The 14,936-nt window shown below is 37.7% G+C and overlaps 2 protein-coding genes across 6 annotated transcripts in view; one reads left to right on the top strand and one right to left on the bottom strand.

The window, feature by feature from the left end:
* The first annotated feature begins 960 nt into the window (after positions 1–960).
* On the top strand, positions 961–12,659 carry gabpa (GA binding protein transcription factor subunit alpha). 4 transcript variants are annotated; one of them, XM_056232919.1, is made up of 10 exons: positions 961–1,091; positions 2,637–2,733; positions 2,865–3,009; positions 3,108–3,192; positions 3,513–3,740; positions 10,348–10,542; positions 10,655–10,708; positions 10,899–11,027; positions 11,645–11,837; positions 11,962–12,659. In XM_056232919.1, the coding sequence occupies exons 2-10, from the start codon at positions 2,657–2,659 to the stop codon at positions 12,221–12,223; spliced, it is 1,368 nt and encodes a 455-aa protein (XP_056088894.1). In that variant the 5' UTR covers positions 961–1,091; positions 2,637–2,656; the 3' UTR covers positions 12,224–12,659. The 4 variants fall into 4 exon arrangements, with proteins under 4 accessions (XP_056088894.1, XP_056088896.1, XP_056088895.1 ...); XM_056232921.1 differs by having other exon boundaries at positions 966–1,298; XM_056232920.1 differs by having other exon boundaries at positions 966–1,302.
* A 70-nt stretch (positions 12,660–12,729) lies between these two features.
* appb (amyloid beta (A4) precursor protein b) overlaps positions 12,730–14,936 on the bottom strand; it is a 28,410-nt gene continuing 26,203 nt past the window's right edge. For both annotated transcript variants that reach the window (XM_056232865.1, XM_056232866.1), the window contains one exon: positions 12,730–14,565. In XM_056232865.1, the coding sequence (XP_056088840.1) occupies positions 14,464–14,565 (102 nt within the window). In that variant the 3' untranslated portion in view covers positions 12,730–14,463. The remainder of the gene's footprint in view (positions 14,566–14,936) is intronic.

Raw genomic sequence — 14,936 nt, 5'->3', positions numbered from 1 at the left:
CACTATCCCTTTAACATCTAGACAGAGTTAAACAATGTGTTTGAGTTTATTTAACTGTTTGGTTTAGCTGATTTGTGGCTCAAATGAACCAACAATGTCACTAAAAACTAGATGGTTTTTTGGTCATTTGTTACATTATCTGTTATGTAAAATGAAGCAAATGCAAAATTCAGACTTCACTGCAATATCTATTCCTCTTTGTACTCAGAATAAATGACTTTAGTATACACTTTCACTGTTAAATAAAGAAATGCACAGATCAGTTTTCCAAGTTGTTTATTTAATCATTGGTTTCAAGGCATCGATAAAAGTCACATCCAAAATCAGTTTTATACAACAGGGTGAGACATTTCTTTGCTGGGAACATTTACTTGAAGTGTCACAGGACTGTAACGTTAGTATCAATCAGCTTGTGAAAGAATTCAAAACACTTTAAAATATAATGTGCTTTATTCGCCAAATATGCACACACAAACAAGGAATGTGTTGTGGTTTCCAGGAGCACTCGAGAACATACGTGCATAACGCAAGAGAATAGACAACAATTAAATAAATAGGATTAAGAATAAAATAAATCCCTAAAAAAAAAACAGTACTAGGCCAGTGGTTCTTAAACCTGTCCTTGGGGGTCCTCCAGGACAGGTTTGAGAACCACTGCTATAGGCTACATAAAGATGGAGTAAACAGAAGGCTGATTTCCAGATGTGCACATTATGCAATGTACACAACTGTATAAATATAAATTTACAAGTAACTTATCCAATAATAACCGCGTCGATTTTCACACTTCGGACACTGAGAAAGTCAACACCTTCTAAATCTGCTGCTGACTGACTATTTAGTATAACTAATCAAATAATACCCATATGTATTATGACATATTGTGGAAAAACTGCACAGAGTGGGGTGTACATGTTGCTGTCAGTGGGCAGCGAGGCCTCCAGCTCATCCCCGCCCCCAATGCAATGTTGACCAAAAACCAGCATGAACATTCGCTCAACTTATTAGCACACACACTAAACTATAGCCCTTGACACACAGCTTTAGTCCGAAAAAACTCCAACACAGCACTTACTGAACGGGATAAAGAGGTACGTTGGGCCGCGATACTAATTTATCTGAGATAAACGCGGACAGAAATAAGAATGTTACAAGTGTGTGAGGTTATAAGCGTGTCAGTTTTCCCGCTTTCTGCGTGAGCTAACGTTAACTGTTAGCATCCTGAGGGGAAACAGACAGAGCTAGCTGGAGTGCTAACAGAACTGACAATAACCCAGCCCTCTCACACCCGACAAACAGTAGGTAAAAATATCAGTATATTTTATTCTGGATATTTTAAAATATATCTATTTTACCGAGAGATGTTGTTTAGGTATATAACTCGGTCGTAAAAAACAGATGCGCGAGTTTTGGTAAAAGTTAGCGCGAGCTGTTCGCGTGAGCATATATTCAGTTCAACCAGGCGTGTCTCTCTGTCTTTCGTCAGCATACGCTAAGCAGCTAACAAAGAGGCCAGGTATACATACATATTCCATTCATGATTGTACCTTTCGTAGATATTATATTCCGCATAATTAAACACCGTGATGTTTCCGTTCGTTTCTTCAGTCGCACGGCTGTTTTCGGAAGTCTTGTCAGCCGCCGTGACTTCGGCCAGGATTTCCGGCTGCTTTTACATCTGCCCTTCTCTTGTTTTGTTTCCGTTTCTTCCATTTCCGTTTTAACTTTCCAGAATCAAAAGTCTTGATGTGTAGCTACCCCTGAAAGTTTCAGAAGTTTTAAAAAGTCGTCTTTTACGCCCAATTCTGCGGTTATATTACGAAACCCAAAAGCATTCCAACATGGCAACTGCGTTTGTATGGATTCGCGCGTCGTCTTCCCACCCAGTCGCTGGTGGAAATTATATTAATAAAATATTGCGTTTAAATCTACACACTAAAATAAAAATGGGATTGATCAAATGAATGGTATATTTAATAATACGTGCGGTCTCTTGTGTTTAATAAGAGTGCTAATGCAGTGAAAATGTCATGGTGGGCCTCTACTCTAGCAAAGCCTCGGTGTTGCGTGAGAGTTTATGAGACTTCAGAGACTTCTTTGACAGCCTGAGTGCGTTAAGCTGACCATTTAGTGCATTTTGGCTCACATTTAGATGTTTTATATAACCTAACTGTTCATTAAAATGGTAGAAATTATTTTAAATAAACGTTTATTTACAAGATTATTAGTATTAGATAATTTGGTTACACTTACACAATAAAATTTTATTTGTTACCGTTAGTTACCATAAACTAACAACGATGAAAACTTCTACACTGCAGCATTTATTAATCTTAGTCAATGTTTGCTAATACATATGTTAACTAACAGGAAAAAAATAAACAATTGTATTTTGATTAACTACTTTAACTTTAACAAAGACCAATACACACTAAAAAAATCAAATGTGTGTTGTTAGTTCATGTTAGCTAATGCATTAATTAATATTAACAAAGGAGGCCTTATTGTAAAGTGTTACTGATAATTGTATGCTTTCTTGTGATTAAATTAATTGCAATATATATATATATATATATATATATATATATATATATATATATATTTTTTTTTTAAATAAAAATGCATTTGCTTCATAGTTGGACAAGGAGTTGTAGGGATGTCAAAAAGTGAGACAGAGGAGATGATTGAAATTGAGATTGATGGACGGGAGAAACAAGAGTGTTTAGAGGAAGGGTAAGTGATTTTTCTATCTTTCTCATCCTTTTTTCCTCTTTATGTGATATGTTTTGAGGAGTCATCTCATTGTGCAATGTGTATCTTGTGCCTGTGAAATTATCTGTTTTTTTTTTGTGACCAAATGTCAGGATTGAGGAGCAAACGATCACAGCAGCTGAACTGATTACTCAAGACATTGACATCAATGAGCCGATCGGTAACCTAAAGAAGTTACTGGAGCCTCGTCTTCAGGTCCCGCTGGATGGATATGACATTTGTCTGCAGGACATCCTAGTATGTGCTTCTGTATTAATTTAAACTTATTTGAGCACACTCATTGTATTTATTGGCTGAGCTCTTCACTCCCTGTCTCCGCTCCTTTCGTCATGTAGCTGCATCCTGATCACAGCCTGTTCGATCAAGGAGTGAAGACAGATGGCACAGTACAGCTCAGCGTGCAGATTGTCACGAAACAGGGTAACAGTTTACAATGATCTTGTATTGCTGTTGGACAAATCTGAACTTGTCAACATGCCCTTCAGACAACTGAAAATATTTGGTTAGTTGATGTGTCCTGCGGTGTGAGCACTTTGCTAATTATTTTATAATTATGCATGCAGCTTTGCAGAGCCCATATTATTGATTGAGAGGCTACATGAATATTTGTACTTTAAAAAATTCTGAAAGGACCATTTACATTGAACTAGTGAAGGCAAAAAGACAACTACCCATTTATAGCAATAAAAAAACCCAAAAACAAATACTTGACCTGCTTGTGGGTGTGTGGTCTGTTTTAGGTGAAGAGAAATTGAATATTCTGGAGATCGTGAAACCAGTGGAGACTGTGGAGGTGGTGATCGATCCAGACGCGGCTGCTGGCGAGGAAGCCCATCTGGTGGAGGACGGACATGTGATTGCAGTGGAGCGAGCCTCCATTCCTGATGAGACTTCAGAGCAGGTGACCCGCTGGGCGGCCGCATTGGAAGGCTACCGCAAGGAGCAGGTTCGACTGAACATTCCCTATGGTGAGTTGTCCGTTGATATTAACGTGTTTCAGAGTTAAATGTAAATTTTTTTTTAAAGGATTTTTAAAAAGATTTAGGGTTGGCAAGATTTTTTAAATGTGTAAAGTCTCAAAGCCTGATTTATACTCGCCTTGAGTATCAAATGCACAGATACCCTTTTTCCACCGTAACCGTTTTGTTGCGGGTTCCCGGCCTCCTGTGACCATTCTCAAACCGTATAGTTTGCCAATAGTGATGTGCCGATCATAATCCACGGGTCGGGCGGGCCAAGTAATAAAAAAATCCAATTAATCGAGGGTGGATGACCGATGAATCATTATAATGTGTTGAGTTTAATAAAGACACGGAACTCTCATCACCGTAAAACACAATGAACGTGGGTCACTCTTTTACTTTTGTTTTCAACAACGTAATTCTCTTCAGGGAAAACCAATCAAGGAAAACACATGATAGGGCTCGACATTAACGCTTGTCCGGGACACGTGTGTTTTTTTTTAAGGGACAAGTTTTACTTGCCCAACGAGACAAATGGCCTGATTAAAACAATTTTCAATATCAAAAAAAATAAATAAAAAATAACTAGGGAATCACCGAAACCGCGAGGATGATTCTGATTTTATTTCATTTAATGTAAGTGGTGATTGATAGCCTAGTTGATAATAATATAGGTGTACCTAATGTAACAAAGTTGCGCTGTTGAGGCTCGCACATTTATTTATAACATATTATACAGTTAAGAAACATCACACCAGAGTGCTGTTTTCCTGATTACCATCACGATTGAAACCGAAACACTGATTTCATAACAGTTCAATAAACAAATAATTAAAATTAAGTCACTTAGGCCTGCTACATTTTAGACGCAATGACTGTTTTTGTTCCGTTATAGCATCGAAAATAGTTCCTAAGATCGCAGCCGAACCATAGCACATCTCACAGGAACACTCAGCCGTGTTTCATTACTGAATGATTCAGCGTTTTGAACGAATCGGTTGAGGCAAAGATTCAATGACCCATTCATAAATGGCCTCATTCTGAATAGATCAGCCGTTTGAACGAATCGTTTGAGTGAATGACTCAATGACTCACTCATTAAGACGGTCGCCTGCCACCACCTACTGGCGGTTTAGTTTCAAAGTATCATTCTTTTCAACATTCCTTATTTGTATATTCAAAAAATATTTAAAACAATCTCATAATCTCATTTATTACAGTTGTAATTTTTTAATGTAAATTAAGTTGATTCGTAACAGCCCTATAGTGTCTCATTATTGTAATTAAATGTATTGATAAAAATTAAGAATTTGAAATGAAAGATGGAGCATACATTTAATAAAATTAGGGGAAAAGATGCCCTTTATAAAGGTAAAAAAAAATATTCTGATAAGAGGTTTTTCCAACAGTGATGTAATGAAACATTGACAGTTTAAGTTTGAAGGGAGTAAAGCCTCTGTTTAGGCTATTAAGGAAATGTAATTTTGCCAAACGAAGAACTTTTATATTTTAAATAAATGTTAATTTTAAAGCAGCCTACTTCAGCGTGATATGTTACTATATCATCATGCTTAACACTGAGTATTTGAATATTGTAATGTGATGATCAGATGAAGATATCTAAATCAGAGAATATCATAGGTTCGGGCAGTTGGCGGGGGATTATTTATTTTATTTATTTATTTAAGTGCACCAGATTAATGAATTTATCTTTAAAATGTAAAAAATTTTCACGGTATATGATGGTCTACAAAAAAATACAAATTTCATTATCTTATTATTAAAATACATGATCAGGATTTTTCCGCCTCGTTTTGAGCCAGGAAAAACCCTGGCTAAGTATTACATGTGATTACAGCATTATATTTAGATCTATGGCATTATATTTCGATTGTGGTATGATAGGTTGCAGTGATGAGCATTTAGCCGATCACCGATATGTTGAGCGCATGAATGCAGTGATCTCATCATTGCAACTCGATTTTTGCACACTAACGATTGCTTTCATCATAACTAACAGTGCAAACACAATGTAAATAGGAGATTAATTGATTATAACAGGAGTTTTGACGAGAGTCCAGAACTCAGTCACTGATAAACTCGCGCTGTTTGATTGACAGCTCCAGCAAGTGTAAAGGGAGTGTTCTTTGATCCTTTTCTATGTTGAAATAACAGAATATGTTCATCCTACTAAGAGAAACAATGTGAAGCTGACTGTTTAGTCACTGGTTTGATTTACTGACACAGACAAAGAACAGGTGACTCTAGCTACATGAAACATTACCTATCAGAAATCACTGGTTACAGATCAGGCAGTGGAATTAACACCGTTACTTACATGTTGTCGCATTACTGTCGAGTCCATATCATAAAAGTCTGTTTGCAAAGCCTGTACTGAAATTGCGACTGATTTACTAAATTATCCAGAGTGAAATGTACCATATACAAAAAAATAATGCTCAACTGAGACATTCACATTGTTGAAAATAAATAACCACTTTCCTAGCATTAGGATCCCTTGGAAGGTAATGTTATTTTTTGTCCAGTGATCCTGTATCACTCTTCTCTCCTCCTCATCTCACTAACATACCAGTGGGTGGGGCCAAAGTTGCAATGATGAAGTAGGCGTTGATTTTCTTCTGCAGAGGTGGTCTTTCACCTATAGATAGGCACAGTTGTTCTCTGGGCTTGGTTACAGAAAAAGCTGTTTTTGGACTAACAAGGAAGTTTTCAGTTCTGAAACTTACAGTATATTCTTTTATAGTATGATGACCTCTAATTTATCAAAAGTTTCTCAGTTCATGACCCCTTTAACAATTTAATTAATTCTGAATTTTTAGCAGCCATTACTTCTGTCTTCAGTGTCACATGATCCTTCGAAAATCATTGGAATATGCTGATTTGGTGCTCAAGAAACTTTTCTTTCTGAATGTTAAAAAACAGCTGTTCTGCTTAATATTTTTATGAAAAAAACCATGATACATTTTTTCAGGACTTTTTTTATGAATAGAAAGTTTAAAAGAACATCATTTATTTGAAATATTTTGTAACAAAAATGTATTTGCTGTCACTTTTGATCAATTTAAATTGTTGCTGGATAAAAGTAAAAATTAATTTCTTAAAAAATAAATAAAAAAATCTTACGGACCCAAAACTTTTTAACACTAATTAGTGTATGTATTTATTCTAAATAATGAGATGCTTCATGAAATCTGAAATGACAAAGAAATTGTGAAAGGAATCATGATACGATTAACTGGTGCAATTAATAGCAAGTTTACATCTGAAAATAGGTCAGGAATTGTATTTTTAGGTAAGAAATGAATGCAATGCAGGGCTCTACAGTGCGACCATTTTGCTCGCATATGCCCCTAAAAATCGATACGTGCGAACCGGAAAAATGATTTACGAGCACAATGTGCGAGTAACTACAACCTACCATAATCGAAAACGAGACGATAACTAAATAAAAACTAGTTTTGAATGACAAAAACTATGACGAAAATCTATTGACATTTTCGTCAACGAATAAAAACTGGACAAATCTTAGATACTGACGATTTGGGAAGCGATCCAGTCAGAATACTTATGTCCTGCGTTTGTGGTAGATGCGCACATTTGTACTGTAACGTGCTGATCTACCCAGCGGCACACGGGTTGACATGCGCTGCATCTCATAAAACGTAAAAAAATGTAAACGTCTGGGAGAATGAGTAGAGCAGATATATAGATCTGAATAAGAGTGACGACGCAAAAAAAAAGAGCTCTATTCGGTACGGTTTTCTGTGCGAACACACCCGACCCGAAGCGTGCAGCCACGTAAATGTGTACATAGACACATTTAAAGCGCGCGAGGACTGAATTAAGCGCTCTTTCGAGTCTGAATGCAGGGATTAAAGTTCTCCGTCGCTACGACGGATTTCCGTTAATTGCAGCGAGTCTATGACGGATATCCGTCAATTGCAGGGTTCCCGTCTGTCCTTATGTCTTAAATTAACTTTTCATAATTTTAAGGCCGTAAATAGGCTTTAATTTCGCAAACAGTGTGATAAATGTCTTAATTTTAGTTTGAATAGGTCTTAAATTAAGGAAAGATGATGCGTATTCACCCTGCTGAGGGGGGATGTGATAAAGCCTGGAGTGGAGCAAAAGCACGTTCCTCTCTCCACTCTAAGCATTCTGTAATCACTTTGCTCATGGTCCACTCCGGTTTTTCAATTCCCGCTCACGGAAAAACTGCTCCCTGGACCCTGTTCACTCAATCTTGTCAGGCGAGGCTACAGCTCGTTTGCTGCGGTCCCATGATAGAAAACAGAACGCGGGTCAATATTGGTCGTTTCTCAATACCAAGTATGCAAACTTCGGACTTGCGTCCTTGGTAGTTCGGACTTGCGTCCTTGGTAGTTCGGACTTGCCAAGTTCGACTCAGGAGAACAAACTCCCGAGGACGAGAGGACGCTGCTAACAGCGCGTTCTTGATCGCGTCACTCAGCACGCGGCTACTCCGGTTATCAACTCTGCCTTTTTTCATCAACACCACTGTGCCTCTTTTCTTTTATAAATGAACATAATTATTATCATAAACATATAAATGGCCACACAAATGTGGTTCAGGCAACGCACATTGATTTATCATATAGTTATAACAACACGAAATATAGCTAAAACACAAACCTGCTTCTTTTTGTTTTCATTTTAAAAATATGAAACATTATTTATCATTAAAACTGACATTTAACAAACAGACAGGGTTGTATCGTTTTATTGTATTATGCCTACACATACAGTGAAGAGAATGCATAGTAATATAATATTTTATATATTTTAGAATATATAAAATTACACAACCATGTCTCTTTTTTGTTAAATGTCAGTTTTAATGCTAATATCCCGTTCAAAAGTAGTAGCCTAATAGGTAGGCTATAATAAGCTATACAATGAGAAATAAAGCAAACAATTCAATTAAACATAAGTCAGCTCTGTAATAGGCTACAAAGTTAAAGTTAAATATAGCCTACATAATAAAGTTATAAAACTTCACTTTGCCCTCAGCCAAAACAATTTGCCATGGCACAAACTATATATTAATATAGTTTAGCATTGTTTGGTCTCATAAGATAAATAAAAACATGCACTGAAAAGTTATGTAGATGGTTGATTATTTGTCAAGATAAGTAATTGTTTTTCATAGATTAAAATAGCTTTTAAATTACTCAATATTAGATCGGTTTTAAACATCTTCCCTTAAAACGCTATTGGTCTCGACTATTTAAATAAAGTTACAGGAATATGACTTGGCCTGAAAAAAAATTCAGTCAGAAGAATTTTTTTCACTTTAATCCCTGTGAATGGACAAATACACAACATTATGTCGAAATGTCCGTTTTGGAGAGTATTCAGGTAAACTATGTTGGTTATGTCTTAAACAGTTGAGAGTGTATCGGATGTGCATCAGTGCCATTGGATCCGCATGTCATTGGACAGATCCACTGTCTTAAAGTGGTCGTGGGTAATAAACCTAATGCGGTCTGTGTCATCAAGCAACAAAAGAAAAAGAAAATAGCCTTCACTGCTCGTTAATAGCTTTAATAGGGATTCATTATATTTAATTCATACAAATAAATATGTCTGCTGCTTGAAAGAATAAAGAATGATGTATGCAAGTTATAAAGAATGCATATATCATTAATTGAAAAGAAGACTATTCTACTTTAGGAAAAGTGGTTTTATTTAATTTTAAGATATTTTTAAGTCACAGTAGTTAAATCTGTATCTGTATTGCATGTTCAAACTTTAAAATCATTCATATTAACTGGTTAATAGATGTTTTCTCCGGAAGTATGTGGGTTTGGAAAATTTAGATAAATTCTAAATTAATGCATTACAATTGAACTAAACCCATTATATTTTAGTCATCTGAATTGTTTTAGTTTTAGTCGACGAAATACAATAAGATTTTAGTCGACTAAATCAGATACTAATACTAGTAAATACTAATACACTCATTTAAACTAGTTTGTCCTCCATGTTGTGGAAAGAGCCTCTGCAGTGGAAAGATGCAGATGCCCAGGTGTGCTCCAGCCTCCTCCTGAGAGCAACACGTTCCCCTTGTTCTGTTTTATAAAGTGATTGTAAAGTGTAATTTATACTTCTGCATCAAATCGACGGTTTCACACCATAGTTGAACACAAAGAGAAGGAGCACACACATGTAGTGTATATAATAAATAGTTTGTTAAACTCTGTTACTTGAAAAATTTTCACTGTGCTCCAAAATTTCTTTGTGTGCTCCTAAATTCTTTCATTTAGGAGCACATGTGCTCCTTGGGAAAAACCTTAGCGTAGAACCCTGCAATGATGATGCAGTGCTGTGTTTGGCTACATGAGGCTCCAAACGCAAACATTTTTATTTTATGTGTAATATGTATTGAATTAAGGCAGAAGCTTGCTGTATCTTCGATGTAATACACTTACTACAAATGATAAATTTACTATAATAAAATTAAATTCGTAAATGCTGAAATGTATTGTCATTGTCGGATCATTGGATTTTTACACCTTTAGTCAGCAACAGAGTTAAGCAATCTGATGAGGTTTGTGTGTCTTTATGTCAGACCCGGTGCAGTGGACAGCAGATCAGGTGATCCACTGGGCAGTTTGGGTTATGAAGGAGTTTGGGATTGAGGAAATGGAGGTGGGTGGCATTCACATCCCCGGCCGCCAGCTCTGTGCTTTTAGCCAGGAGGAGTTCCTCCAGAGAGTGCCTAGCGGAGAGATCCTGTGGAGCCACCTGGAGCTTCTACGCAAGTGTAAGTTTCACAAAGGAAAGAGTGTGTGTGGTGTGTATTCTCAAATGCAACCCTCTCAGATGCAATCACAATATTTTTAGCCAATTTTCAATCTTTGTAATGCTCTGTGCAGATGTACTGGCAAGTCAGGATCAGGGTCAGGAAGCAACAGTCACCATTGATCAACGTGAGTATCTGTAGATCCCGAATCTTCAACAAAAGCACTTTTTGAGTACCTTCTTGAGTAACACTTTATATAACCTGCACATGACTGTTGCTTAAAGGGCAGGTTTGTGTCTCCAGGCAACACTTAAGCTTTTTGATGAAAGGAGCATGTGTTGGTCTTCTGGGTAACACAGTTTCTTGATATTCTCCAGCTGTGCAGATCATTCCTGCCCCCGTTCAGCAGGCCACACCCACAGCCATTAAGGTGATGAAGCACAACAAAACACCCCGAACCCCCCGGATCTCAGGAGAGGAGCGCAGCTCCCCTGGCAACCGCACAGGTACATACAAACACTGTGTAAAAGCGCAGGTTTATCAATATTAAGTAAAAACAGTTCTTTTAAATTGTAATGATATTTCACTGTTTTTATTGCCTTTTGCATTTTGTCAGCATTAGAGACCGGTAGTTTACATATTGATGAAATGTCAGAAATCTTAATCTAATGTCTAATTGAATAAATTGACTTTAATTTTATGGACCATGGTGGAGAATAAAGCAATACGCCGATGTGGAGAGTAGTGCCCAACCCAGCTTCTAAATTCAATCTAAAACACTGCTTAACTGGGCTTATTGCTTTTATAAAACAGTTAGTTCATAAAAAAGTTATTTTAATATTTATCACAGGTGTATGTTTGTAGAGTAATTTACAATGGCTTGGAACATGGCTCAACCAATCAGAACCGAAACTATCTGTTTTATAAGCATTTTCCTCTTCCTGTCATTCCAAATTCAACATCCTGTGGTGTGTGTTCAACTCAAATCGCAAATCAACAATTTAATGGAAGCTATTCCTTAAATTCTAAATTTGCCCAACCCTAATACTAAGAAAAATACCATGCACAACTCTTAATAAATGTTTTTTGAGTTGATTTATTATTGTGTTGTGTGACCTCTCAGGTAACAATGGTCAGATTCAGCTGTGGCAGTTTCTCCTGGAGCTGCTGACAGATAAGGACTCTCGGGACTGCATTTCCTGGGTGGGAGAAGAAGGCGAGTTCAAACTCAATCAGCCTGAGCTGGTAGCTCAGAAATGGGGTCAACGCAAGAACAAGCCCACCATGAACTACGAGAAACTAAGCAGAGCTCTCAGGTGCATTTCGTTTCCTTTATCTAGTTTAGGTGCTTTTGGAAAGATGCAACTAGTAATCAGCAACGTATCATTTTTTTAATTTATTATTGTTTTAGATAATATAAAATGTGTCTCATCTCTACAGGTACTACTATGACGGAGACATGATCAGCAAAGTGCAGGGTAAGCGCTTTGTCTACAAGTTTGTGTGCGACCTGAGGACTCTGATTGGATACAGCGCTGCAGAGCTCAACACCCTGGTGACGGAGTGCGAACAGAAGAAACTCGCCCGAGTTCAGCTGCACGGCCTTGGCCAGCCCGTCAACACAGTCACGCTGGCCACCGCCACAGGCCAGCCTGTCACCACAGTCACTCTGGCTGCAGCAACTTTAGAGAAAGACAGTTGAGGAGGGAGTGGCAGCTAATCAGGAGACAAGTTTAAGATGGGAGGAAACCGGGTTAAACATTTGACTTTGGGCAGGGAGGGAGACAGCGGGTTTGTAAGGAGATGTGCGCTTTGTTATGAGTGTGTGTGTGTGTGTTTGCGTGTCCTTAAAATGCTTAAGAGAGTGAATGTGTGTGTTTGTGTGAGATATAAGAATAGATGATCATGTATGAGCTTTCAGTTTTTGTATGCTTGTTCTCTGACTGCAGGGTTGCATCGGCTATATTTCCATTGTATATACTCTATGTTTTTGATAGCCATGTGGGCAGTGTATTTTGATATTTTCCATTTGTAAAGGATCTTTTCTTTTTTATTTTTGAGCGTCCAATTCCCTCAAGGTGAGGTACTTTTTACTGTCCACCAGAGGGCAATAAAGAGACAGTTGGTTTTTGAATTGATCAAGTCTTGCATAATGCAGCAGAAAATCCCCCCCCCCCCCCCCCCCCCCAAACAACACATCACAAGGAGTTTGTATGTACATTCAAAACTTTATTCATGGGTTACAGTGTTGTAGAAAGCTTTTCCCCTTCTAAGCCAATGATTTGAATAGATACTGAAGGAAAATGTCACAGAAAGAGCTTTCTCTGCTCCCTACTGACCACAGACACTCACCTCAGAGTATCCACAAATCAGCACAACACCAGATTTTTAGAGCTAAGGTACTTCTATACAGGAACATAATGAGCAGTGTGCAGTGCACTGTGACATAACTGCACAATGTTTGAATCGTTAAATGGCTGTCTCGAACAATGCATTATACAACAGTTCACAATTTCCTTCAACATTGTGGCACTTTCAAAATAACTTAAAAGGTCATTTCAAAAGACCATATGGCATGGACTCATTACATTAATATTTCATTATCTACCCGTCCTTTCCTACCTGCTCTGACCTATAAGGTGCTATGCCATACTTGAGTGAAACAAAAGAGGGGAGGTGAGGTGTTTCTGTCCCAAAATGTGTTCGTGAATATCACAGACACTGGGGAGTACAAAGAGGGGAGAGTGGGACAAAAATCACACAATCAAAAAAATGGTGGCTATTTCTGAAGTAAATTCCCACCACTTCATCCCTCCTTTCCCTAATCCCGGCCCCATACCAAATCCCGACATGGGATAAAACTTCATGAGGCAAAAAGGGTGTAGTAGACCCTTAAAAAAATGCAGAGTGCGTAGAACGTTAACAAACCAAAACGTGGGCTAATATTACACTTCATAATACAATACATACATCTTTTTCCAGCCCCATGCAACCATTTAAGTGTGCGTGGCATGGTCCAAAAGAAAGAAAAAGCACACTTCAGTTAAAGCATGTCCCTGTGACAATGTAGCCAAGCAGATTTTTTTTCTCACTTATTTAAAATGTGATCACAAGAAGACAATAAAATGTACAATCCAGCTAAAATCTCTACATGAGAGAGGTCAAAGTCTTTGTTTGGATCCAGAAACCATCTCTCTGTTAAAATTTCCATGCACTACATAGATACAGCTAGCTTCTGCCTTAATTCAATACATATTACACATAAAATAAAAACATTCATTGCTTAAGTTTTTTTTTTAACTTTTAACTTTTTTTTTTTAAATGTGTATTTTTTTATGTTTTTTTTTTACAGAAAAAAATAACCTGAATGGAAAGTTTATTGATGAGTACATTATTCTGCATCCGGTTGTTTGCGTTTGGAGCCTCGTGTAGCCAAACACAGCACTGCATCATCTGAGTGCCAAGGAAAAAGGAAGGAGGGCGAAAGGAAGGAAACGTGCAAACAAAAGAGGAGACGTAAGTGCTTAAATAAATTTCTGGAGGGGAACAAAAATGGTCACATGAGAGAGAAAAAACCCTGTGAATTGGAAAACCATGGGTAAGTTAGAAGGAAAGCATGCATGGGTGAAGAGAACAGAGCAGAAGACGCATCATTCACCACACAATGCTGTGACGGACAAGCATGTGAACGCACAGATGGACCATCGTACTGACAGATGGCTGAATGGGCAGCAATGATACATCACTTTTCTGTGCAAACCGATTGAGCGCTCATTCGATTGGATGAAATGGTCAGGTGATGGAAGCCACTCTCATCTCCATGGTGACAGAGCTGATCAACAGTGTGTATGAGGGATCAGTCTGCATTCTCTGTCCTGATGCAGTGGGGTGATGGTGCTGATGGTGTTGGTGAGGGGGAGTGCGTGGGTGTGAAGTTGTTCTTTAGTTCTGCATCTGCTCGAAGAACTTGTAGGTGGGGTTCTCGTAGCCGTTCTGCTGCATCTTAGTAAGATGGCGTTCCTCAGGGGTCACAGCTGCGTCAACCTGAGATATTAAAAAAAATATATGGTGGTCATTAAATGCGTTTTTTTCCTTCCCAGCAGTGTTATTGTAGTATTTTTTTAAAATATACTATTAAAGTATGTATTAATATTATGAACCAGCCTTTATTTTTACATTTTCAGTTTTTATTTAAAAAATCTGGAAACACAGATGCCGCGATGCCAAACCCCCTCATGGAAGAAGAAAGCCGTTGTGTTTACAACTGTGATAACGAGTGCTTATCAGGATCAACTAAACGCTGGATTTTTAAAAGTATGTGAAATATGTTAAGTTCGCGGTATAGACTCTTTAAAATACGTGTAAGAGGTTTACACACCGGTCTGTTATTGTAGGGACATCGATGTTACATTTTC

Source organism: Rhinichthys klamathensis, unplaced genomic scaffold (assembly GCF_029890125.1).
Source record: "Rhinichthys klamathensis goyatoka isolate OS25496 unplaced genomic scaffold, OSU_Roscu_1.1 h1tg000358l_1, whole genome shotgun sequence".
Taxonomy (NCBI): Eukaryota; Metazoa; Chordata; class Actinopteri; order Cypriniformes; family Leuciscidae; genus Rhinichthys; species Rhinichthys klamathensis.
Note: the sequence above shows the minus strand (reverse complement) of the source record. Positions and strands in the feature narration are given on the sequence as shown.

Coding starts and splice junctions, on each gene's coding strand:
- gabpa (XM_056232919.1), top strand. CDS start 2,657: ATGTCAAAAAGTGAGACAGAGGAGATGATTGAAATTGAGATTGATGGA. Junction 3,193..3,512: donor GCAGATTGTCACGAAACAGG/GTAACAGTTTAC, acceptor GGTCTGTTTTAG/GTGAAGAGAAATTGAATATT. Junction 11,028..11,644: donor CTCCCCTGGCAACCGCACAG/GTACATACAAAC, acceptor GTGACCTCTCAG/GTAACAATGGTCAGATTCAG.